This window comes from Myotis daubentonii, chromosome 17 (genome assembly GCF_963259705.1).
Source record: "Myotis daubentonii chromosome 17, mMyoDau2.1, whole genome shotgun sequence".
NCBI lineage: Eukaryota > Metazoa > Chordata > Mammalia > Chiroptera > Vespertilionidae > Myotis > Myotis daubentonii.
Window position 1 is genome coordinate 18,226,246 of NC_081856.1, and position 25,123 is coordinate 18,251,368.

At 37.7% G+C, this 25,123-nt stretch overlaps 1 protein-coding gene across 2 annotated transcripts in view; it reads right to left on the reverse strand.

The window, feature by feature from the left end:
• Window positions 1–25,123, reverse strand: part of PREX2 (phosphatidylinositol-3,4,5-trisphosphate dependent Rac exchange factor 2) — a 214,732-nt gene that overhangs the window by 39,975 nt on the left and 149,634 nt on the right. For both annotated transcript variants that reach the window (XM_059672950.1, XM_059672949.1), the window contains exons 33-35: window positions 21,965–22,067; window positions 15,062–15,205; window positions 5,906–6,020 (exon numbers count right to left, since the gene is read on the reverse strand). In XM_059672950.1, the coding sequence (XP_059528933.1) occupies window positions 5,906–6,020; window positions 15,062–15,205; window positions 21,965–22,067 (362 nt within the window). The remainder of the gene's footprint in view (window positions 1–5,905; window positions 6,021–15,061; window positions 15,206–21,964; window positions 22,068–25,123) is intronic.

The window sequence follows — 25,123 nt, forward strand, 5'->3', positions numbered from 1 at the left end:
CATTCAAGAGGTTATTAAGTTTTAAAGAAGAAAGTGATTAATTCCAGCTGAGACTGTAATAACTCCTGAAGGCTTCCTGCAGAAAGATAAATTTGAGATGGGTCTTAAATAATTATACTCTTTCACCAAATAGAAATGGACCCGAAGCACATGCCCTGAATGATAGCTGGGTTCAAAGAAGCTGAAGAAGAACTGACAGCAAAGGAGGTACAGGTGGACATGCTGATTCTATTTGCACACCTGTTTCATGCCCCTCTTCCTTTTGAATTCCAACCTCATACCACTTTATTATTTCTCCTCCCCCTGTAGGATTTTCACACATGCTATTATCTCTGCTAAAACATACCCCTCGACCCACACTTTTATCTCCTGTTCCCTCTCCCCTGAACAATGTAGCTTCAACTCCTCTTTCAGAAGATCGCTGCACAAAGATCATACTTCCTCAAATAATTCACTCCTTTAACCTTCAACCATCACCCCATCCTGCCTCCAATTAAGACAGATTCTTTTCTTATACACATGTGTAGCACCTTACACATTTCCTACATTATTTTTTTCCACACATTGCTACAAATTGTTATTAAAAATGTTGTTTGTTGTTTATCATAACCCATAGGCAAAATTTTCTTGGAAGGTAACAATCTTGTCTACTGGGAGGCGCTCAATGTGAAGAGCTGTCCCTAGTACTTGGTGGGAATACAAGATTGGGGAAGTAAATGTAAGTATCCAGCAATACCTTTACGATTACACTGTGTGAGGATTTGGCACTTAGGTATAACTTACACATTGTAAATATCAGAGCCTTTATATATTTCACACATAGGAAAGAAGTATAGAAAACATTCAGCCATTATAAATTAATTCAAATTCTTTGTAAATTTAGTTAATTTCTCCGGCTATTAAACAATCACTTCTCATATAAAACAAAATTTACAACTCTGAAAACAGAAAGAAACTGGATGTACACATTTAGTTCACAGCCTGTCTTAGAGCAACAGAAATATGGATGCATCATAAGGTATAGAAACATAGAATCCACCTGAAAGACAAACTAGAAAATAAATATAAAACTGCTATTGAGGAGATAAATATGCATCTGGAATGTTTCCGGTTAATTTAAAAAGAAACCCCATCATTTAATAACTCTAAAGCCACAGATTTATTAAGAAAAACAACCGAAGGATAAAGAATTATTTATATTCTGATTAATGGTCTCTCTCTCTCTCTCTCTCTCTCTCTCTCTCTCTCTCTCTCTCTCTCTCTCTCTCTCTCCCAGATTTATTAAATCCATACTCTTGTTGAGTTAAGGAAGTTTCCACAGCTGCTCATCAATAGAAGAACCAAAATTTTCCATTTCAAGCTTGGAAACACCATTTGTTATCTAAACAAGGAATGAGAAACAGTGTTTTGTGAGTTGAAGGCTCTGAGGGGAGAAGGACATGGGGATGGAGACAGGGGCTAGGACTGGAGATGAGGTGTAAAGGCTGAGGTTCTTTATGTCCTCACACTACTCCTAGTTGTACTTAAAAACAAGAAATGGCAGTAAGCCCACACCATCCTTCACATCTATCTCACACCAGGAGAATGCATTCATGACATCCCTGCCCCCCTTCAGAATATAGAGAAATGGCACATTTCATGGAGGTGCTATCATGGGAACAGCCAAAACTTCCAACCAGACATTTTTTTTTCAGTTGAAAAAATTGTTCAAAATATATGACTCTGAGATTAGTATTTGGGTAGCATTCCTTGTGAACACAAATAAAATCTCTATCATTTTTCTACTTATATCAAATATAGTTTGGCCCTTTAAAAACTTTCTTTTAAAGAAAATGTGCCAATCCATATCCGCAAAGGCACAGCTTGAGAGAATATATGCTTTGAGTAATTTTCTTGTCTTCCTTCTGAAAGGATGATGAATTTACATTTAGATACCCTGAAACATAAACCCTAAAAAGTTTCAGTCTGAAGCTGACACATCACAAAAATGATAAATGGCCTCAGTAACTAATGTACAACTTGTTTCCTTTTGATTTTTCTGCTTTATTTTACTGTTGACTTTATAATAAAAATGATACTTAAAAATAATCTAGAACCCTCTAATTGAAAGGAGTACTTTCATACAGGGAATAATGTTCACACTGACATTACATTTTATCTCACTGGTCACCAGGCAGTGGTGCTTTTGGCCATACCAGGATGCATTAAAATGAAAGAGTTTGGTAACGGCAAAGTACATTTATGTAAGGCAGGAAAGAACAAGGCTAATGGAAATGATGGCTCGTGTCCAGAGGGAATGAATAAAAAGGAAAGCCTGGGGTAGAAAAAAGAGAATAAAATAGTTAGAAGATGGTGAAGGTAGAGAATAAAAATGCCCTTGCTCCTGAGTTTCTTGGTTAGAAATTGTGTTAGATACTTTACATGCTGTTATTTCTTAATAATCAGAGGACAATCAATCAAGAACTCTGATTTGGCAGAGAAGGGTATAATTTAGACATAGTGTCAAACATGTCTGCTGGTTTAACACTATCTATTGAGGATCACAACTAACCCAGGTTGCCTTCTGGCCACCAGCGTCAGGGCTCTGATGCAGGTGGGAAGGACACCTCAGGTGCTCTGAATGCCTGGCCCGTATTCCCACGGAGACCGGCATGGTCAGACCAGCCAGTTGGTCTCTGCTGACTGTATTACTGTCTCATGAGAACTTTAACCACTTTGAATATTATTTGCAATAGAAGCTAATTAAGTAAAAACTTTCCAACGACTCTACAGTATGGAGAACTTCTTACACAAAGTACTTTGATAAGCACAATGACAATACCAATCAACTTATCCTTCATTTCAAAGAGGCTATACAAGAATAAATTTTACTTACATGTGAAATCTAAAGAACAATACAAACAAACAAACAAAACAGAACCAGACTCACAGATACAGAGAACAGACTGATGGTTGCCAGAGAGGAGGAGGGTTGGGGGACTGGGTGAAAAGGTGAAGGGATTGAGAAGTACAGATTAGTAGTGACAAGGCAGTCATGGGGATATGGATGGTACTAGGAGAGTACTGGAAATATCAGGGGAGGCACTTGGTAAAGTGTATGATTGTCTAACCACTATGCTGCACACCTGAAACTAATACAAAATAATACTGAATGTAAACTGCTTGTAAATATTGAATGTAAACTGTAAAATTACATATATATATTACATATATATTTATATATAAACTATAAAAACAAGATTCAAGAAGATGAGAAATCTGTACATCTGTAATTTATCATCAGGGAGAAACACCGAACTCTGTACGAGCCACAAATGAAGCAAAATGAAAGAGTGCAAGGGTGAGGTGACATCCATTCAGCTCAGGGCTGTGGTTCTGAAATTTGAGTGTGCGTGATTATCACGAGGAAGCCCTGTTACAACACAGATCGCAGGGCCACCACGAGATTTTTACCAAGTTTGCAGGTGATAATGAGGCTGCTGGTCTGGGGATCATCCTTCGAGAACTCCTGGAACTATGGGAACTGGTTTTCAATTCTAGCTGCACATTAGAACCTCCTAGGGGACTTCTAAAAAGTTCTAATGCCCAGGCCTCACCCCAGCCCAGTAATAAAAATGGAGGAGACTCTGCTGGAGCTGGACATAGGAGCATATAAAGAGTAGTTTTATAAACAGACACAGGGGTGGCAGATGCTAAGTGAGAAGTCACAGAAGAAGGGAAGGACAGGGCATGATTGGACATGGGGCAAGTGCAGCATGGCTGGTGCGCAGGCAGAACAATGAAATCTTGGGTCAAGTCATCAAAGACCTGGACCGCCATACCAAGGAGCTTATGACTCCTGAGGGGGCAATAAGAAATCACCCAATGCTCTGAGCAGGATAAGGACATGGTAAGATGAGGTTTAAATTTCTTATCTGGCAGCAAATTCCTGAGTAAATAACACAACACTGGTTCTTAGAGAAAGACCAGATAGGAGCCATAGCAATGGTCTAGGACTATTTTCTCAAAGTGGACTCCAGGGACGTACTCTCAAGGCCCACCTGTTCTACACAAATGCTTTCATTTCATGTCTTTATTTGAAAGATAACCTAAGAATATATTTTATCAGTTATGCGGGAAAAACTTCTCTTTTGTGAAGACAGTACTCAATGTTGAGATTTTCATAAGATTGAACTTAAGGCTTCTAAAGTCAGTATTTTTTAATCAGTAGACAAACTATTTAAAATTTCACTCTTAGCAAATACTCAAATTGTTAGCAGTGCAATTTTATTTTTTCCTGTGAAAGCAGTTAATATATATATATATATATATATATATATATATATATATATATTACATGACTTTTAGTAACAAAGTCTAGACAAGGCAGTAAAATTGGGGCAGCCTCAGAATCATCAGGATCTTCAACTACATTTTAGGAAGAGGAGAAAATGAGAAATGAAAACGATATTGAGGGTTTTGAGGCTAGAGCTTCAGAAGATGATAAAATGCTGGAAAAAAAGTCAAAATAAAAACCTAGAAAAAGGGATAGTTTTTTGTAAAGCTGGGGTAGGGAGACAAAGTATTTTTAGTGAAAGAAAGCCTACATCAGTCATAACCACAGGAACCAACACCTCCCCCCCTTCCTTGTCAGGAATTTTAGGAATTGTCTTCACCATTTAGCCATATCATGAACAAAACCAAAATATTGTCTCAATAGTGTTTTTGAGTCATTAGGGCTTAAGGTGGAATAAAAATATAATTTCTTAAAAAGAAAAGCTGTCATCAGCAATTTTAAAAGGCAATCTGTTAGCAGAATCTATAATAATAAAAGGGTAATATGCTAATTAGACCAGAAGTCCTCCTGGACGAAGCAGGGGCCAGAGCAAAGTCTGGGTCCTGGATGCCTGCCTGCCAGCGGGAAGCCAGTGCCAGCAGCTGGGGGAAGGAAGGCCTACTCTTGCACGAATTTTCATGCATCGGGCCTCTAAGTCATTTATAAGAGGGATGTTAATAATTTGTTGAAAATTAAAGCTGCTAAATTATAACACATTGTGGTTAATTTTCTCTGCCATTGATCACTGTACCAGTAACATTTTTAGAGAGAGAAAAACAACATATTAAAATGCAAACATTAACATCAGATGTGTTTGAAAGTAGATATTTTTCCGATACCAAGTACATGTTTCTTCATATCTTCCGTGTTAAACATATGCTTCTCTCTTTGTGAGGGTGCCAGCTGCTTAATGGTACATCACAAAACTATTTTACCCTCAACCCACTGAACCTCCTAGGGCAGTGATGGTGAACCTTTTGAGCTCGGCGTGTCAGCATTTTGAAAAACCCTAACTTAACTCTGGTGCCGTGTCACATATAGAAATTGTTTGATATTTGCAACCATAGTAAAACAAAGACTTATATTTTTGATATTCATTTTATATATTTAAATGCCATTTAACAAAGAAAAATCAACCAAAAAAATGAGTTCGCGTGTCACCTCTGACACGCGTGTCATAGGTTCGCCATCACTGTCCTAGGGACATCACTGTAAACATCAATGCTTTTCCCCCGGAAAATGGTCTACTAAATATTTAATCCCTAGATCTTCAACAGAAATTAAAAGCATAGCATGGAAATTTACAAACAAGTTTTCTATTTTATTTAGAAAATTAGTACCCATTAGAATATTTGAAATAGTAAACCCTAAATAGAGAACTTTATATCAAAAGAAATATCATGAATCATCTAATATAATGAATAATTTAAGAGGGCAAAAACACTATCTGTCCCTGTCAAAATACAGAAACAGAAACTTTTTTTATCTTTACTGTTGAGAGAATTACAAATGTCCCCTCTTCCCCCATTTCCCACCTCCACCTAGTTCCCATGCCACCCAGTCCTTCACCACCATTGAATAATTACGTACCTGAGCTTCTGGTTGTATTGTTTGACCTTTTCCAATGAGGCTGCATTTATTTGGGCTTGAAATTCTTCCACGGAAACATTGTCTCTATAATAATATCCTTCCATGCTCTCCAGAGCTGTAGAAACAAGTAAATGTACTTTTCACATGATTTATAACTCAGTTTCTCCACATTTAATCTTATTATTAGTAAACTAGAGGCCCAGTGCATGAATTTGTGCAGAGGTGGGGTCCCTAGGCCTGCCCCGATCAGGGCCCGATGGGGGCCAGCTGGCCAGGGGGAGGGGCCGCGGGAGGTTGGCCGGCCACAGTGCATGACATAGCAGCCAGTCATTCCAATTATTCTGGTCATTCTGGTCACTTGGCTTTTATATATATAGATGTATTAAATATCACCAAATATAACCATATATGCAAGAAACTATCATCAGAGCAAGAATGAATAAAAGTTATTCTTCTGCTCTCATAATAAATAGCAAGCATTTGATGACTCTCTGTTAAGCAGGGAAAGGAATTTCTAATTTAAATACTGTTTTCTGTTCTTAAAATATTTTGTATATGTTCTTTGTGAAGCTAAACTCAAACTCATATATGTTATTAATATATAAACACAAAGGTAAATACACACATACATATGTATGAGAGGCAGAAATGTATATTAACATATGTGAGTAAATAATTGAAATTGTCATCTCCATGTATATTCACATTCTCTTATAGCTGCAATTAAATTATGAAATATTAGTGTAATAAATAAGACATTTAAAGTTAAATCTTAGAATACTGATTCTACCCAAAATTTAGTTAAAAAGAAAAAAGCATAAACATACCTGTGTGTGTGTATGTGTATGTATATGTGTGTGTATATATACATATACATACATACATATATGTAAAACTCCCATTGATTTTAAAAGTCTTTTGATTAATATAAATTTCTTTCTTAACTAACATTTTTGGTTAAGTGGTTCTTTTTCCCTTACACTTTATGCAGTGATATTTTTAACCTTTTAACAAGGAAATGAATCGCATGGAATTGCCCAGAAGTATAAGATTTCTTATAGAGAGATTGCCAGCAACAGGAATGGCAAAGGAATTAATCTTGTCCAGTGTAAATTATTTCCCCGTGAAATTATTGCCACTAAAGAGCCTCACTTGTCAGCAGACTATTTCAAAATTGAATAAAAATTAATCTTTCAAAACTTCCAAATGCAATCATTTCTAAGCTAAATAATAAGGTTTCCTTCAATTGACAGAGATTTACCATTTTGGGAGGCAAAATAAGAAAGTCACTGCTAATTTCAGCTGTGCTATATTTTCTAAACTAGTCAGCTTGGAGCATTGAAGTAACAACAAAACTTTGAGTACTGCTGCATTTGAAATTTTAAAAATGGAATTACTGGCCGATAATCAAGAAAAGCATTTATGCAAAATTAGAAAGACCACTACATTTAGTTCAGTACAGGAAATAAAATGTGGAGCTTGTTTCAATGATTGTTTGTTTATTCCTTAAAACTCTGCATTAATTAGAATATTTGCACTAGTTCAGCAAGCTTCTGGTCCTGAATACACACAAGACATACAAAGAAGTCTTCCTGAAAAATCAATCTTCAAATATTCTAGGAGAGGAGTATTCACTCTATTAATGGTCATACTTCAATGTGGGTTCCTCTTACTAGTTGTAAAGCTAATAATGAAAGTCCTGGCATTGGAGTTAAACCACAACTTGCGTTCCATAGTAGCTGTGTGACCTTAGGCATGTTAATTAATATCTGAGAGCCTCAGCTTCCTCATTTGTGAAATAGAAGATTACCTACTAATTATGGTTCTTGAATTAAGGTAAATAATAGTATTAAGAGAGACTATGACTACTCTTATCATTCACTGCACGTGTTTTATGTACTAGGCAACATGCCCAAGGCTCTGTGGGCATGATCCAATTTTCAGGGCATACAGATTATGCATGAGTGTGCTTAGCCAACAGGAAGTTTGTGATTCAAGACTAAAGAGACTGGAAAAACACTAGGAAGGAGTAAGAGGGGAACAGGGGTTGGGGGATGGAAGGGAAAGAAGAAAACACCTGGGATCTAATTTTTATAAAAGTCTGGATGGCTTGATTTTAACCAGAATGTCCAGTCCTGCTCTAAACATTTGTTATACTTTAGAAATAAATGGACATTTTCATCACTCTTCTCGACAATATTTCCAAATTAACAACAGTTAAAATTCACTACTATGTGAAAAAAAATTTTTTTAAGAGAGGAGAGTCTAATAATTTCACCAGAGTTTCACAAAATTTTATGTTACCTGCATGGTGTTGTGGGGAAATGAATAAAAAAGATGAGTTCTATATTTAAAAAGTAAACTTTGTATGGAAACACATTCCCCCTTTTAGGTCCATGGCTTGGTATTTATTGTTTAAAAAAAAAAAAGTAAAGAAAATGGAATGACTTTTTGCCAAATTCAATTTCTATTCTCAGAAAAGTAGGTTAATGTACATTAATGTCCAGACTTTAGAATTTGACCACTCCTTAGTATTTTACCTTAATTCTCATCCTGTGGACATCTTGATTTCAGACTGCTAGCCTCAAGAACTCTGATAGAATACCTAGTTTGTGGCCATTTGTGTGGCAGTCCTGGAAATGAATACAAATTCAGTTCCAATGCCTCACTTAGGGATTGTGTTCGTTCCGTCCCTGAAACTCTGGCTCCCTGGGTTTAAAGATTCCGATCCTCAAAGGGGCACACATTCCCTAGGAAACAAAGCAGGGGTTCCACGAAACTGTAAGCTGTGGTTGCCACCTGGGCACTGGAGATTCCTTGTGCCAAGGCATCAGCAGCCAAGAAGAGCAAATACCATCTTGGCAAGACTAATCGACCCTGATCATCATAAGGAAGTAGTTATGAGGCATAATGTGAATTGCATCCAGGCAATTCACTCAGGTCCCTCTTGGTACTCCCTTGCCCACTTTTGACCCTCTGGGATGAAGGTCCTGGTCATGCATGCCCCAGAGAGCAGCAGAGGTTCAAGCTGAGAACAAGGCTAACCTATAATGGGTAGCAGAAGAGGAAAAATGACAATCTATTGCAGCCCAAGACCAGCTGTAGCAACAGGGCTATAGCTTGTCCCATTAACATGTTTCTTCTCAATTATCCTCCCAGGAAGGGAGGCCCATCAGTCATGAGGGACACACTCCTGATTCTTAAAAAATGAATGGATCTGAGGGTGCGAGATGTGGACTATGGCAGATGCTCTGAGAGTCACCCACTCAGATCCCCCTTCAAAAATGTTGCTGAGCTGCTAGAATAACCAGAAAAACATCCTAGCTGTCAGCTCCTTAAGGCATCTTCAGCCTTTGCTGGAAATTTGTCCAATGCAATTACATCTCCTTTGGAGGCAGCCTGCATCCTAATGGCCTAACAACACAGAAGCAAAAAGACCCAGCTCCCTCCCCACAACCGCCCAGAATCTAGCAGGGTCAAACATTTGTGAAATGGATTATTCTAATTAAGCAAATATTTACTGGATAATTGCACAGTGTTTCATATTCCACATAGTCCTGTGCCTTCTCCCTCCCAGTGGACATTTAGAATCACCTGGAAGGCTAAAATATACTGGCATTTGGGCCTCACCTCCCAGATTCTGATGTATTTGTTTAGTTTGGGACCAAGCCTGGGTATTTTCTAAGACCTTCCCAAGGGGACAAATATGCAGCCAGTACTGGGAACCACTGAGAGACAGCATGAAAACAAGCCAGTGGGGATGAAGTGAAAGTCAGCGAGGAGGAAGTGACCCTCAATACCCTCCTTTATTCCCATTTTTTACTTCCTTTATCTCACCCAGGGTTGGGGGATCCCAACATGATTAATCCCCTGACTTGTAGGATGTGTTTACAGAAGATTGTTTTAGCGTGATCTTCACCTTCTGGCATTGTGTTATGCTTTGTGCTGACTTTCCTGACTGTGTCTGTGTCCCTTACCTAGGAAATCTGTGCCATTCGTTTTGTCTGCCTATAATTCTTTTTTTTTTAATATATTTTATTGATTTTTTACAGAGAAGAAGGGAGAGGGACAGAGAGTTAGAAACATTGATGAGAGAGAAACATCGATCAGCTGCCTCCTGCACGCCCCCCAGTGAGGATGTGCCCGCAACCAAGGTACATGCCCTTGATCGGAATCGAACCTGGGACTCTTGAGTCCGCAGGCCGACGCTCTATCCACTGAGCCAAACCGGTTCGGCTGTCTGCCTATAATTCTTTTCTGCAGCTCTGATCTTCAGTGATGCATGTTCCCTAATGTGTTCCCCACTGGCCTCCAACCCTGGAATTCCTGATCTAATTGTTGGTCCCATCTCTGCAGGGTGCCCCCTCCATGAGTGTGCCCTCCTCTGCCCAATCCCACTCTACTAAGAAAATTGGGAGAGGCAGCTCATTCACTTCCTGTTCAAGTATACGGTACTACTGACAACATTCTGAGGGAGGATTTTAATAAATTTCCCAGGAAGTTTTCAAATTCATCTAATATTTCTATTTTTTTATTTGCTAGCAAAGACTCATGTATGCATATCCACACAGAACCAAAACCCTCCAAATAAATGTTTATCCCAGAATAGATTCCATTGGGAATCTCTTCCATTTATCAACTCTTTCAATTACCAGATGGTAGTCTCCACTCAAACCAGGGCTATATTTAATGTGCTCCCCTCAATCTGATGAATACTGAGAGCTACTTATGGTTCCTCATGGGAGTTTTGTGAATGCAGAGGAATTCCTGAAGCCCTTTCTATAGGCAATTTTATCAGAGACAGAATCTCAACGAGACAAACTGTTTCCTAGTCTTCTTTACCAATCTGTGACCTTAACTGCACAGGTATTTCCACTGATACTTATTCAATTCATTTTTCATGTTTTACTGCTGTATAACTACTAAAACTAATATTTGCTGTAGTTTCCTTTTAAATTACATTTTAAAAATATATTTTTATTAATTTCAGAGAGGAGGAGAGAAGGAGAGATATATATCCTATCTAATAATAGACAAACATGGTAATTGACCATACCTTCACTACACCTCCCATTGGCTAATCAGTGTGACATGCAAATTAAGTGCCAACAAAGATGGCGGCTAATTTGCATACTGTAGGCAGGGCAGGTCAGCACCATCCCGCCTGCCCCGCCGCCATCCGGGCCTGCTATCTGTGACCCGAGGCGGTGGGCATCCCATGTACGACCCGACCCGGGGCAGCCAGGCAGGGCAGCATGGCTCCTCTGTCACCCCAGCTTCCTCATCACAGCTCCCTTGGGGGCCTAAGCCTATAGTCAGACATCCTCCAAGGGCTCCCTGGCTGCCAGAAGGATGTCTGACTGCAAGCTTAGGCCTGATCCCCTGGGAGTAGGCCTAAGTCAATAGGTGGACATCCCCCAAGAGGTCCTGGACTGCAAATGGGCACAGGCTAGGCTGAGGGACCCCCCCCCCCCACCCCGAGTGCACAAATTTTTGTTCACCAGGCCTCTAGTATATATATAAAAGGCTAATATGTTAAGTGTCCTACCATCTGACCGGTCACTATGCCACGCACTGACCACCAAGGGGGCAGACGCTCAATGCAAGTGCTGCGTGACACACACTGGCCATTTACAGAGAAATGTCACTGTGGACCTGGCGTCCACAAAGCAACACTCGGCTTGCCCCAAGTGGGACACAGTTCCGCCACCACCCTGGAGTGATAGCCCACAAAATCGCAGCTGACGCTGCCGAGACCCCATGGCGCAAAATGCGGCCCACAGCCCAGTCCAGCCTGGAAACAGTCGTTGTGGGCGCTGGTAATGACATCACGTAGCAATGCCCAGCTTCTGCTCCCTAGCAGCTAGCCTCCTTGCAGTTTCTTCAGCCCAGGAACACAACTTGCTTTATAGCCAGGTGCAAACATTTCACACTTTAACCAAATGTCTGTGAAGCGTTTTCCTGTGCCTCGTCTCATTTGATCCTCACAGAAGTCCTGGAGTAGGTAGATAAGAGACTCAGCAGAATCCTATTTTCTTTTCATTAGCCAGAAAACAAAGATTTAGAAAGTTTAGAAACTTGACCTGACTGAAAAGAAGAAATGGTGGACCTTGAAAAACTTCAGGTTTTCTCACTGCGGAGAATATAGTCAAACACTGCTGCAGTTAAATATTACCCTTTGTTCTCCCTGCATGATCTACAATAATAATCTACTTCGTGTTGATATTTACTGCTGTGTTGTTGACAATTACCTGAAAGAGAAGTTGGGGTGCTTCACTGGGCTGAAAAAAGTTTAGCTACATCTGAAAGCAGGTCTAATTAAGCAAGTGTATTCTATATATACTAGAGGCCCAGTACACGGATTTGTGCACCGGTGGGGTCCCTCGGCCTGGCCTGTGGGGATCGGGCCAAAACCGGCTCTCCAACATCCCCCCAAGAGGTCCCAAATTGTGAGAGGGTACAGGCCAGGCTGAGGGACCTCATCAGTGCACGATCAGGGCCGGGGAGGGACTGAGGAGGACTCCACGGCATAACCAGCCCATCTCACCCAGTCCCGACTGGCTGGACCCCAGAAGCATGCTAACCTATCAGTCGGAGTGTCTGCCCCATGGTGGTCAGTGCGTGTGCGTCAGAGCAACTGGTCGAGCGGTCGAATAGTCGGATATTTAGCATATTAGGCTTTTATTATATAGGATAAAAGGCTAAGTTGACTCATCTCAGCAGAATCCTATTTTCTGTGCCAGAATAGATAGCATTTGGAATCTCTTCCAAATGGAAGAGATATATATATATATAACACTCTCACTGGTGCCAATCGCACGCATGTGTTTTGAACTGTCATTGTTGATTGTGAATTTGGCCCACTTCTATTATAGAGAAAGGGCAAATAGTGATAGTAAAATATTTCTTTTAATTAACTTCCTTTCTATGTGCACGAATCTGTGCAGTGGGCCACTAATCAATAATAAGAGACAATCATTGACCAGCTGCCTCCTGCATGCCCCACAGTGGGGATCGAGATGGCCATACAGGCACGTGCCCTGACTAGAAAGCGAACTGTGACCTCCTGGTTCATAGGTCGACGCTCAACCACTGAGCACACCAGTTGGGCTAAATTACATTTTAAAAGTGATATTGTACTTACTGAAATAATATATATTTAGGCATTCTTTTAAAATTTGTTTAGCCACAATTATAAAATAAAGATTATTTGCAAAGTAGTCTTTCTCCTATGTACACTTGCTGCTGGGTATGAATATTCAGCTATTTATGGCTGATATGTCACACATGTAATAATTTTTTTAGAAAAGATGCTTAATGCCATCTGTCATCTCAGTAATGATTTCAAAGACAGAGTTTTTAAAAGAGACAAAGGAAAAGAAGGGAAGAGGCTGTAACAACTGTAAGCTCTGGTTAAACTCTATAAAAGTTAACATTCTAGACCAGCATCCTTCCCTGTCTTCTAAATCAATGTCTCAATAATGGCTTTTAACATATTTTAGGCTGAACTTAATTCTCCTAACATAGCTCCAAAGGTCTATTTTTTCTCAGTGTATTTTTTCCCCCTTTTTATTCCTTTTCATTATAGAATCTTGTATTACCTTTAAGATTACCTTTAAGGACCCTAATATAGTTGGAAGGAAGGAAGGAAGGAAGGAAGGAAGGAAGGAAGGAAGGAAGGAAGGAAGGAAGGAAGGAAGGAAGGAAGGAAGATTGAGAGAAAGAGAGATTGAGAGAAAGTGAGAGAGGGAAAAAGAGAAGGAGGGAGGGAGAGCGAGCAGGGGTGGAGGAGAAGGACAGGGAGAGGAAGGGGGAGGGAGGAAATACCTTATAATAACTCCTAGGATCCTCTCATCACTGGAATTTTCCTTTGCTAAAATGTATTCTTGCCAAGAATCTGTTCTTGGTGGTCATTGTTTTTAGAATTAAAATAATATGCATGTGGTACAAGCAGAAATTTCACTTGGTACTGAATTTAGGTTTCATATGCTGTCTGTTCTTCAGTTACAAAGGTTAATTTTATTCCTCTTCTCTTCTCATTTTTTTATAAGAATATAAAATTCCCCAGCAAAACCAATGCAGGTCTTGAAAACTCAAAAGAAGAAATAAATGAAATGTTCTATCATACCACTCAGAAAAAAATGGATATAATCTTGTGACCACAGCATGGATTTAAAAAAAAAAAAAAAAAGACTTAGGCCCCAGCTGGTTTTGCTCAGTGGATAGAGTGTCGGCCTGCGGGCTGAAGGGTCCCAGGTTCGATTCCAGCCAAGGGCACATGCCCGGGTTGCAGGCTCAATCCCCAGTAGGGGGCATGCAGGAGGCAGCCAATTAATGATTCTCTCTCATCATTTATGTTTCTATCTCTCTCTCCCTCTCCCTTCCTCTCTGAAATCAATAAAAACATTAAAAAAAAAAAAAAAGACATAGACTAGAGAAAACTACACAATAATCCGGACTTCTGATCTTTTCTAGGCTGCATTTATGACTCCAAAAATAAAAAAATAAAAGATGTGGGACCTTCCTTTGGAAACCCGTTCACTGCAAGAATTTTCTCACTTGTGTTAATCTTAATTTCTTCTACTGCATTGCTACTCACTGCTCATTTCCAAAAGAAATTTTTTAAATTTACAAATGGAATACATATTCATTGACATAATGCAGAAAAACTCAAAGAATAAAATATCATCATTAATCATCCAATTATTTTAAAAGCATTTTAAATAATATAAGTACATAAATACATGTATGACATAATTGAGATTATAATATAAATTATTTTTCATAACCTGAATGTGTATATGTGAACCTTTTTCTATATCATAAAATATTGTAAATAATACAACTTTAATGGCTCTACCATCATTTATTCAAGCCAAATTAAATTATCTTTATTTATTTCAACCAGTTGTGTCTTGTTACTCAATTATAAATAATGCTGTAATCTTATTTTATAAATATTTAAACCATATGTGATTATTTTCTTAATAAACATTCCCAGAAGTAAATATATTAGTTAGGCATTATGCATGAATTTTTAAATTAATGGAAAAACCATGATGATGATTACAATTAAATTTATTTTTAAAAATCAATCAAGACAGAGTAATTTAGGTACATGAAGTATTAAAAAAAAAAAAAAAGGAAGCAGTTTACCTTGTGCAAAAAGAACAGGATGAATTTTGAACCCTCCTCCATTTTTCAACCGTTGAGGCAGTTGTTCAAAATGATAACTATCAAGGTAGAAGTAAACTTTCAGAGCTTGCCGGCTTCCTTCCACTTGATATGTAAGAGGAACATCTAAAATGACATTTAATGTTATATTATTTCCTAAAATCAGATATACTGCATAGCAGAATTTGTTAACCTTTAAAAAGAATCCTGAAAATTACTAGAAACTAAATATCTTAAAGTACCCATGTTTATTAAGTTCAGGTTTGGGCACCCTTACAGTGTCATTCAGGGAAAGACTATAAATCAGGTTCTCATTAACTAAATAACATTTATTACCGTACTGTATATAAAATCCTATAAGAGGAAACTTCTTCACACTTTGATACATCAGATGTCTCACTTAACAAAATGAGAAGTTAAGCTAAACATGGTTTGGAATCACAATCTCCCAGGGCCACTGCCTCATTCACATTTTAGTCAAATGGGTCCATGGGGAATACTTCTTAAGTATTGTGCAAGGAATTGAGTACCTACCAACCATTATCAAAGTCAGCTCCAGATCAAAACTGGATTATTTCTGTTGGTGTCCAACAGTCATTAGAAATTATCTTTTTTCAAATATCCTAAATTTATTTACTCAAAAAAACAAAAACCCAAAACACCAAGAGAAAATGCTGCAGGAGTATTTCACAGTGCTGTCATAAATCCTCTTCATTTTATGATACTTCATCATGGCAAATAACTTCCAGATAATTTTTTTTTAAAAGGAATGTAAAAACTTTCTTAAAATCACCGTATTAACATCTACAAATCTCTTTTATGCATATACTAATAAAGTTCATTTTATTTTTGTTTCTTTTTTAAAAGGGAGATGAAGGATTTTGGCTTAGGAAAAATAATAAACAGGTAAAGAGTTGGAAATTATTGCATTTTAATGATTGGAACAATCTTTTTATTTTTCCTGATTCTAAAATAAAGAGGAAAAGATGCATGGACACCAAAGAAAATACAAATTTCTATATTTTAAATATCAGTATCTTCTTGCTCCCCATTTCATACAATGTTATTAATATTTATATTTTTTTAATTTTGTTAAGTCCCATCCCTTTGCTCTTTGGCAACAATACAGCCAATCGCTGCATAAGCAAATGAATAATGTTATTGGAAAGAAAATAATGCAGCAGTAGAGTTCCATATTATAGGACTACCAAAGAACAAATAAAGAAGCTTTACCAGAAATTAAGAAACTGAAAATAAAAATAATCAAACATACTCAATTTAAAATAGTTAAGAATGAAGAGTACTCCCTGAAAGAATGGAAACCCATTGCTCTCAAAGTATTTGGTGCACCTGAAAACTGCTGCCTTTTATCTGTGGAAATTTATCAATTATGAAAAGCAAACTTGATGATTAGGACTATGCAATGATTAAAACCTTCAAAAACGTTATCGTATAAGGAAAGGTTTCGGATTCCATCCTATAGAGAGGTTCACCCTTGAGGGAAGTTTCAGTGGTGGGATCCCTCCCTGTAAACACGGCCCCATCACGGGATGGGTCAGTGAGTTTGAAAATACATTTTTGACTCAGAAGTTGTTAGTTGCCTTCGCTTGAATTGCTCTACCTTTTCCTTCTGCAGGGCTGGGTCCTTCCTGCCCTTCAGATTTCAGCTTAAAAGCTACTTCTGTTGAGAGCCCTTCCCTGGTGACTCCTAAAAGGGCCACCTCACCCTTGTTCTTCATGCCTTACTTATCTTCTGCACAGGATTTACCATGCCCCTAACTGGTACATGATTGATTCCTTTCTTGCTGTCTTCCATTAGGCTGTGAGTGCCATGAAAACAGGGACATGTCCGGTGTCTGTCTTATTCACCATGGCATCCACAGCTCCAGGCGCATATAGATAGAGGTTCAAAAATACTCATTCCCTAGTAGTTACCATAAAAATTAAAAAGGGGAAGATCTGCTGTCATTATATTATTCTCCAAAACCATAAAGATTTCCCACAAAATTTAATCATATACAAGATTATCATTTAGCTCCTTTATTCCTCCACCAATCTATAATAATAGAAGCGTAATATGCTAAGTAGACTGGACAGCCGAAAGACGTTCCGGGCGACCTTCCTGATGAAACTGGGGCTGTGAGGGCTGAGGCAAGCCACCATGGCTGCGAGGGCCGAGCCCCTTGCACAATTTTTGTGCATCGGGCCTCTAGTTACATAATACGAGATGAGAAGTATCTTGTATTTTCCCTATACTGAAGTGGGTCAAATTGCCATGTATCGCTCACTGATCTCTAAGCTTTATGCCAACAGGGACTTTGTTTTATTAAGTCACCATTATATCCCTAAAAATTAGTTTAGCACTTAATACATTGTATATACTTAATAATTGTTTCTTCCAAGAAAATGAACTGTTTTCAATCCAGACATTTGAATTCTACTTGCTTGGCATGTCATATTTCTTCAGAATCTCACCATTACTTACTAAAAAAATTAGACTATAAATAATGCTAAATATACCTTTTTGAAAAATGCAAAGTAATAAAGCAAGGAGGAGGGATTAGAATATTTACTGAATATTACCAATAGCCTTATATAATGCTGGAGACTCTCAAATACATTACTTTATTTAAAACTCAAAATCCTGAGAGTGGGGAACGCTAATATTCTCGTGCAGATGAGAACAGAGCCAGGATCTGAACTAAGGTTTCTGGACTTCAAGGTCGATGTTCCCTATTTATTCTCTTTATATATTCATGCTTCCATCCTCTGCACTCAGTCCTTCTCATAGACATGCAGCCAACTAGTTCTCATTACAGTGACACATACTAATTAGTCAATCTGATGCCTCTGCTTCTATGCTTATAGAAATGAAATCACATGCAATTAATGATAAAGCTCTGGTTTTCTTACACCACATAAATAGGATGTGATGACCCTCAGGTACTGAATCATTCCCTTTCTTGAAATTAGTTTAGAATAACTAGATTCCTATCATCACTATTTTTAATTTATTTGGAATACCTAGTAATGTAGCATGGGAACTGACCTTTCACTAGGTGAGGTTATGCTTCAGGGAAAGACATAAAAAAATTGCCAAATGTATTGCACAGTTTTTGTGTCTGTCGCAGATTCATCTAAATTTACATACAAAAGTTAGTTAACTGGTCTTAATTATCTTTAACAGTATGTTTTCAGCAGGCCAAAGTTAAATCATAGTGCATATGCAATAAGTAGATATTTATCAAGCTTATGGTATTGGTTCCTCTGCTTGTTCAACAGACCACTCAACCAGAAATGTCATATTTAAACCACAGAAAACAGTATTCCTGAAATTTATAGTTCCTCAGGCAAAATTTAGAAGGAAGAAAACATTAGGTTATATTGTGAAAATAGAGTTTCTCTAACTTCAGCAAAGCTGTGCCTACATTACTCAAGCAGATGAAAATACATTTTATTTTATACATGCCCACAGAAGACCATACAATTTGTTCAAATAATATTATCCTTATCAAATAATCCCCTTTATCAGACAAATTCTCCCTAGAATATAACCTATATTCTTAACATGGTAATTCATGTTTTTGTTCTCTGTCATTTATCAGTGAAGGTGAAAATTTAATAAAATTTTGTCCTCTTATCTTCATAATTTCATACATACAGAACCAAGGACTTTTACCATCTCCACAGCTACTATCAAGGTCAAGTCACCATCATCTTTCACCTGGGTCATTGCAATTGCTTCCAAACTGCTCTTTCTGCCTCTGCCCTGGCTGCCAGTAATGATTTATTCAACACAGCAGTCTGAGGCAGCCTTAATGAGTAAGGCAGGCCATGTCCTTCCTCTGCTCAATGGCTTCATTAGAAAGGCAAAGCTCTTTCAATGGTCTAGCGGCCAGTGGTCGGCAAACCGCGGCTCGCGAGCCACATGTGGCTCTTTGGCCCCTTGAGTGTGGCTCTTCCACAAAATACCACATGCAGGCGCGCATGTACAGTGCGATTGAAACTTGGTGGCCCATGCGCAGAAGTCAGTATTTTGTGGAAGAGCTGGTATTTTGTGGAAGAGCCACACTCAAGGGGCCAAGAGCCGCATGTGGCTCACGAGCCGCGGTTTGCCGAGCTGCAGTTTACCGGCCACTGCGTTCCTTCTTATCTCCTACTCTTTTCCCCTCAGTCACTCCATGCCAGCCACACAGGCCTCCTTGCAATCCTGAGAGCATGCCACACTGTTCCAATGAGTCTGGGACACGCCCTCCCAAATACCTGTATGACTCCCTCCCTTAATGCATTCAGGTCTCTGCTCTTCTCCTTAGTAAGGCTTCCCTCCCCAGCTTGTTAAACATTCGCACCCTTTCATCTGCCCCTTCATTTTCATCCTCTGTTCTTTTCTATTTCCCTTATACGTTCATATTATTATCTTCTAATTTATTATCAAATTACCTCATTTTGTCTTGCTTATTGTTTCTATCTCTCCACTTGAATATCAGCTCTGTGAGGCCTATCTGTCTGTCTAGATCTCTACCGTATCCAGCACCTAGAATAGTACTTGGTGATAGTAGATGTTTCAGAAATTTTTGACGATTGAATAAATGATTATCATTCTTAAATCAGATCACAGATTAAATGGATATTTATTGAGTCAATATTTATTGTACTAGACATCAGAAATGCGAACATAAGTAAGAACCTTTCTCAGCCCTGGAAAAGTTAACATAGTACATAAGATCCTCACACTTATGGGGGGGGGGGGGAAGAGAGACAGAAAAATAATAAAACTGCTAAAGATTTCTTGGACTCAGAGATAAATTTTAAACCTATTTATGACAATGTTGAAATAGTAGGTAAATGAGAACATGCAGAAACTAAAAGATATAGAATTAAACCCTAGGTATTGCTATTTCTCTGAATATAAACTTCCAAATTACTCCCTTTTGTTGGGTATACTGACATCAAATTGCTAAATCAAAGGAATATTTTTCAAACCCTCAATTCTTTAAGCAACTGCTTCGCTACATTAGATACAATGACGTTCTGTTGAAGTTCTCTCCTTCAATCATCACACTAAGTTTGTTCTTCCTTCAAGTTTTATAATAATAATGCCCTTCTGCCCGTGGCAATGCATATACTTAATTGATATTTGTTCATTCATTTCCTTGGGGAAAAATAACAACATTGCCTTTTCTGTTTCAGGCACTGTTTTAGGTGCTGGAGATATAACAATGAACAAGACAGGAAAGGGTTGTTGCCATCCTGGGTATTGTAGAGCAAGCATGTCAAACTCACGGCCCACCGGCTGCATGCCTGGTTTATTTGGCCTGTCTTAGCCTGAGTTTGACATGCTTGTTTGTAGAGGATAAATAAATGAATCAAGATAATTATTGTGATTATATTTATACACATTAAAAGTCTTGACATTCAGAATGAAATGATTTATTTTCATTTTTAAGCAAGCAAGAAGTATAGGATATGTGTCTACTTCAAAATTAAATTATAACTTTTTTCAATTATTGTCAGATCAAATAACTATAATGTCTTTCTCAACTGGTTTAGATCTAAATTTTATACAAAGTGAGCATAACATAGGACTCTTCTGCTTCTTATTGGCCCAAAATACTCGTTTGCGTTGCCTGCTAACACAATCCCTAGACCAGTGGTTCTCAACCTTCCTAATGCCGCGACCCTTTAATACAGTCCCTCATGTTGTGGTGACCCCCAACCATAAAATTATTGTCATTGCTACTTCATAACTGTAATGTTGCTACTGTTATAAATCGTAATGTAAATATCTGATATGCAGGATGTATTTTCATTGTTACAAATTGAACATAATTAAAGCATAGTGATTAATCACAAAAACAATATGTAATTATGTATGTGCTTTCCAATGGTCTTAGGAGACCCGTGTGAAAGGGTTGTTCGACCCCCAAAGGGGTCGTGACCCACAGGTTGAGAACCGCTGTCCTAGAGGAACAATTGAAGATATGGAGAGCAAAGTCAACTCAGTCAATTTTGTACATATTTGAGAAAAAGTTTTGGAAGCTACAGAAATATTACGGCAATCCTTTTATTTAAAAAAAATCTTTATGTAAAAAAGCAGTAGAAAGAACAAATATTCTGTGATCCTACTTATAAGAGGTACCTAGCATAGTAAATTCATGGAGACAGAAAGTTGAGAAGAGATTACCAGGGACTGGAAGAGCGGGGAATGGAGACTTACTGCTTAATGAGTATGAAGTCTCTATTTGGGAGAATAAAAAATTCTGGAGATGGATGCTGGAAATAGTTGCACAATAGTGTGAATTTATTTAATGCCACTGAATTTTACACTGAAAATTATTTAAGTGGTAAATTTTATGGTATGTATGTTTTACCAAAATAACAAAAATAAAAAAGGGAAGAAAGTTTTGACTAGCACAAAATTTGATGCACACATTCAAAACATTTTGAAGGTCAAACTAATAGGTACAAATAAAAGTTTAGAATTATTTGTAGGCTTATGTTATATATACTTTCTATGCCTCCCAATTTGCTATTATTATTTTCTCTAAATATGATATTTTATGTAAAATAAACTTCAGTCCAGCCACCGTGACTCAGTGGTTGAGCGTTGACCTATCAACCAGGAGGTCACAGTTTGATTCCTGGTCGGGGCATATGCCCTGGTTGGGGCTCGATCCCTGGTGTGGTGCATGATGAAGGCAGCTGATCAATGATTCTCTCTCATCATTGATGTTTCTATCTCTCTCTCCCTCTCCCTTCTTCTCAGTAAAAATATATTTTAAAAAATAATAAAATTAACTTCATTTAAAATATATTTATATCAAAGTATTACCATATGTGTTTGTTTGATAACAAAGAAATTCTATAAAACATTTAACTACGTACTTGCAACCAGCGGTTCCTCTTCTGATGGTTTAAAGTAAAAAGAAACCTTTTCCAAATCAAATAGTGCAACCAGTGTATCTTCTAGCATGGCCTGTTCATCTGTCTAGAAAGAGAGGGAAAACAAACAATACATGATATAATAGGATTGTGTATAACATAACATGACATAACATAGCTTAGCGCAGCATGACATAATATTACATAACATCCCCAGACCTAAACTAGCTTCACTTGTGTTTTATTCACATTCAAACCAAATTATCAACATTTAACTAAACGTTTGCTGTTTAAATTAAAATTAATAAATCTCTCAAAGTTACAAATTTCTTTAGAGTTTTATATTTTTACTTTTCCCAATTGTTTAAATGGTTCTACACAGCTCTTCATTCTATTTTGTAACTAGAGCCTAATCATATTTATTTTTACTACTTACAAATGAATCTTTACAAAAAAGCATACCATTTGCCTCTAAATTAATGTAACAGCTGAAAGGCGAAAATGTTGTTGTATTAAAAAAGCCACAACACATAATGGTCACCCCATTTTACAATAAGATAACTATGCATTATTCATTTTGCAATTTATTAAAACTCTGATAAAAGAAATTTGCATGTGTGTAATGATTTTTTGAAGGGCGTGGGGATAAGAATCATTTTCATCTCACTTGTCTTTTGGTGCTCTAACCTAGAATCTTGTGACCATGAGATCCCACTGTTTTAATCACTTCTTACATCCTTAAAGCATGTTATTTTCCAGCGGAGGCAGGTAAGGCCAGACATGATAATAAGCTCAGTGCATGTCTCAGTGAGATCATCTTCCTAGTGCTAGGTTCTGGCCTTCCTGTGGGCAATTCAGTGCACTCACCATCTAGTCCAGTGATGGCGAACCTATGACACGCGTGTCAGAGGTGACACATGAACTCATTTTTTTGGTTGATTTTTCTTTGTTAAATGACATTTAAATATATAAAATAAATATCAAAAATGTAAGTCTCTGTTTTACTATGGTTGCAAATATCAAAAAATTTCTATATGTGACACGGCACCAGAGTTAAGTTAGGGTTTTTCAAAATGCTGACACGCCGAGCTCAAAAGGTTCGCCATCACTAGATTCCAGTCCTTTACAAATTTCCTCATGAAAGAATAATGAGCCTTACCGTATATCGCTTATCTTTTAAAGGTGACATTGTTTCCTTAAGAGTGTCAATGATACTTTTAAACAATAATGTTAACATGCTTTACACACATTTTTTAAAAGTTGCTTTAAGTTTATAGCCACATGTTGGGGGCAGCATTAGTAGAAACTGCAGGAGACGGTAAAGAATTTCATTTGAGTGAAAAAAGAATCACTGAGTGGAAACAAAGAGGTTAAGAGAATTGCCACCATTGCACGTTGGTGTGGTACTTAATATAGTGTATGGTACACAGTAAGTGATGGATAAATGTTTATTGAACTGTTCAGTTTTTAAAAGTCGTTTGAAGCAGCAGAAATATGCCATGAACGGAAATGGAAGGACTGGACTAAAGAATCAGTGTTTTTCCAGTTGAGAGGGAAACATGCAGAAAGAGACGTCCCAAAGAGGCTGGCCTCTGATTGCTAAGGTGCACGCCACAATGCTCCTGCTGATGCGACTGGAGCCATAGCCAAGTGACCGGGACTGTGCTCAGAGCTCAGGCACACAGACCTCAGAGCCTGCAGCTCCCAGAGAGCCCTTCACAGTCCCGGGGGGCATTTCTGTTCTTGCTTCAGAGGCAGAAAGACGGGGTGTGTGTGTTTTTCTTGTTACCTTTGGATTTTTAATCAATTCTGTAATAAACATAAGTGTTTTGCAAGAACAATTTAACAAAAATACAGCTTTCTTGAGATCTAATTTACATACTATAAAATTCACCCCTGTAAAGTGTACAGCTCAGGGGTTTTAGTATATTCACAGAGCTGTATTACTATCACCACCATCTAAATTTAGAATATTTCCACCACCCCAAAAAGAACCTCAGTACCCATAAGCATTCCATTCCCACATTCCATCCCCCAGTCCTTAGCCCCAGGTAACCACTAGCCTGCTTTCAATCTCTAAGATTTTTCTGTTTCCCAAATTACATAATAATGGAATCACAGAATATGTGGTCTTTTATAACTGGCTTATTTCATGTTGCAAAACGTTTTCAACATTCATCCATGTTACAGCATGTATTGGTATTTCACTCATTTTTATTGCTGAATAATGTTCTACTGAATAGATATACCACAAGTTGTTTATCCACTCATCAGTTCATGGAAATTTGGGTTGTTTCCACTTTTTAGCTATTATGAATAATCTCGCCACCCACCTCACGTGTGACATAGTATCTCACTTAGTTTTGAGTTGCATTTCCCCAATGGCTAATGATGTTGATTATCTATTTTATGTTTTTTGGCAATTTTATATATTCTTTGGAGAAACAGCCATTCAAAACCTTTGCCCACTTTTTGAGTTGTCTTTTTATTGCTTAGTTTTAAGAATTCATTATATAACCTGGATATGTCACTTATCTGATATATGGATTATAAATAAATAAAATTTCAAATAAAATTCAGGTTAAAGCTAAAGTACCAGCACTTGACTAGACAATGGCAGTGTTAAAGAAAGAACAGAACAGAAATAAAGACTCATTCATTTATTTATTCATTCGTTTGACACTTAATGTCTACCATGTGTTGGAAAGTAGGCTTCCTATCTTATGTAATTTCTGTTTCATAGGCAATGATTAGTATCTATTTTAAACACACTTTCAAAAGTGCCTTATTTAAGTATTTCATTAATTAAATCTTGTATTTGGTTGTAATAGCAACCAAATAAAAAAAAAAATGATCACCCATATGGAGTGCAGCAGAGTCTTTGCAGAAGAATCTAATTGTTTCTCTGAAGTACGCTGAGGTGGACTGACTTACTTAACCTTCCAGAACCTTTGATGACCGTGCAGTACAGCGATGACCTCCCTATCCTCAATGTCATTGAAGAAAAGCTTTATTTTGATGTATAAACTCATATGCTTTTGTTTAAAATCTTAACCATGTTACTTGGTAGCTACATTATCTCATGTTCAAAATCACTATTCCATTTAATTAGCACCTTAAGTTTATATTTAAAAGTAAACATATTTGCCTTCAAACATCATG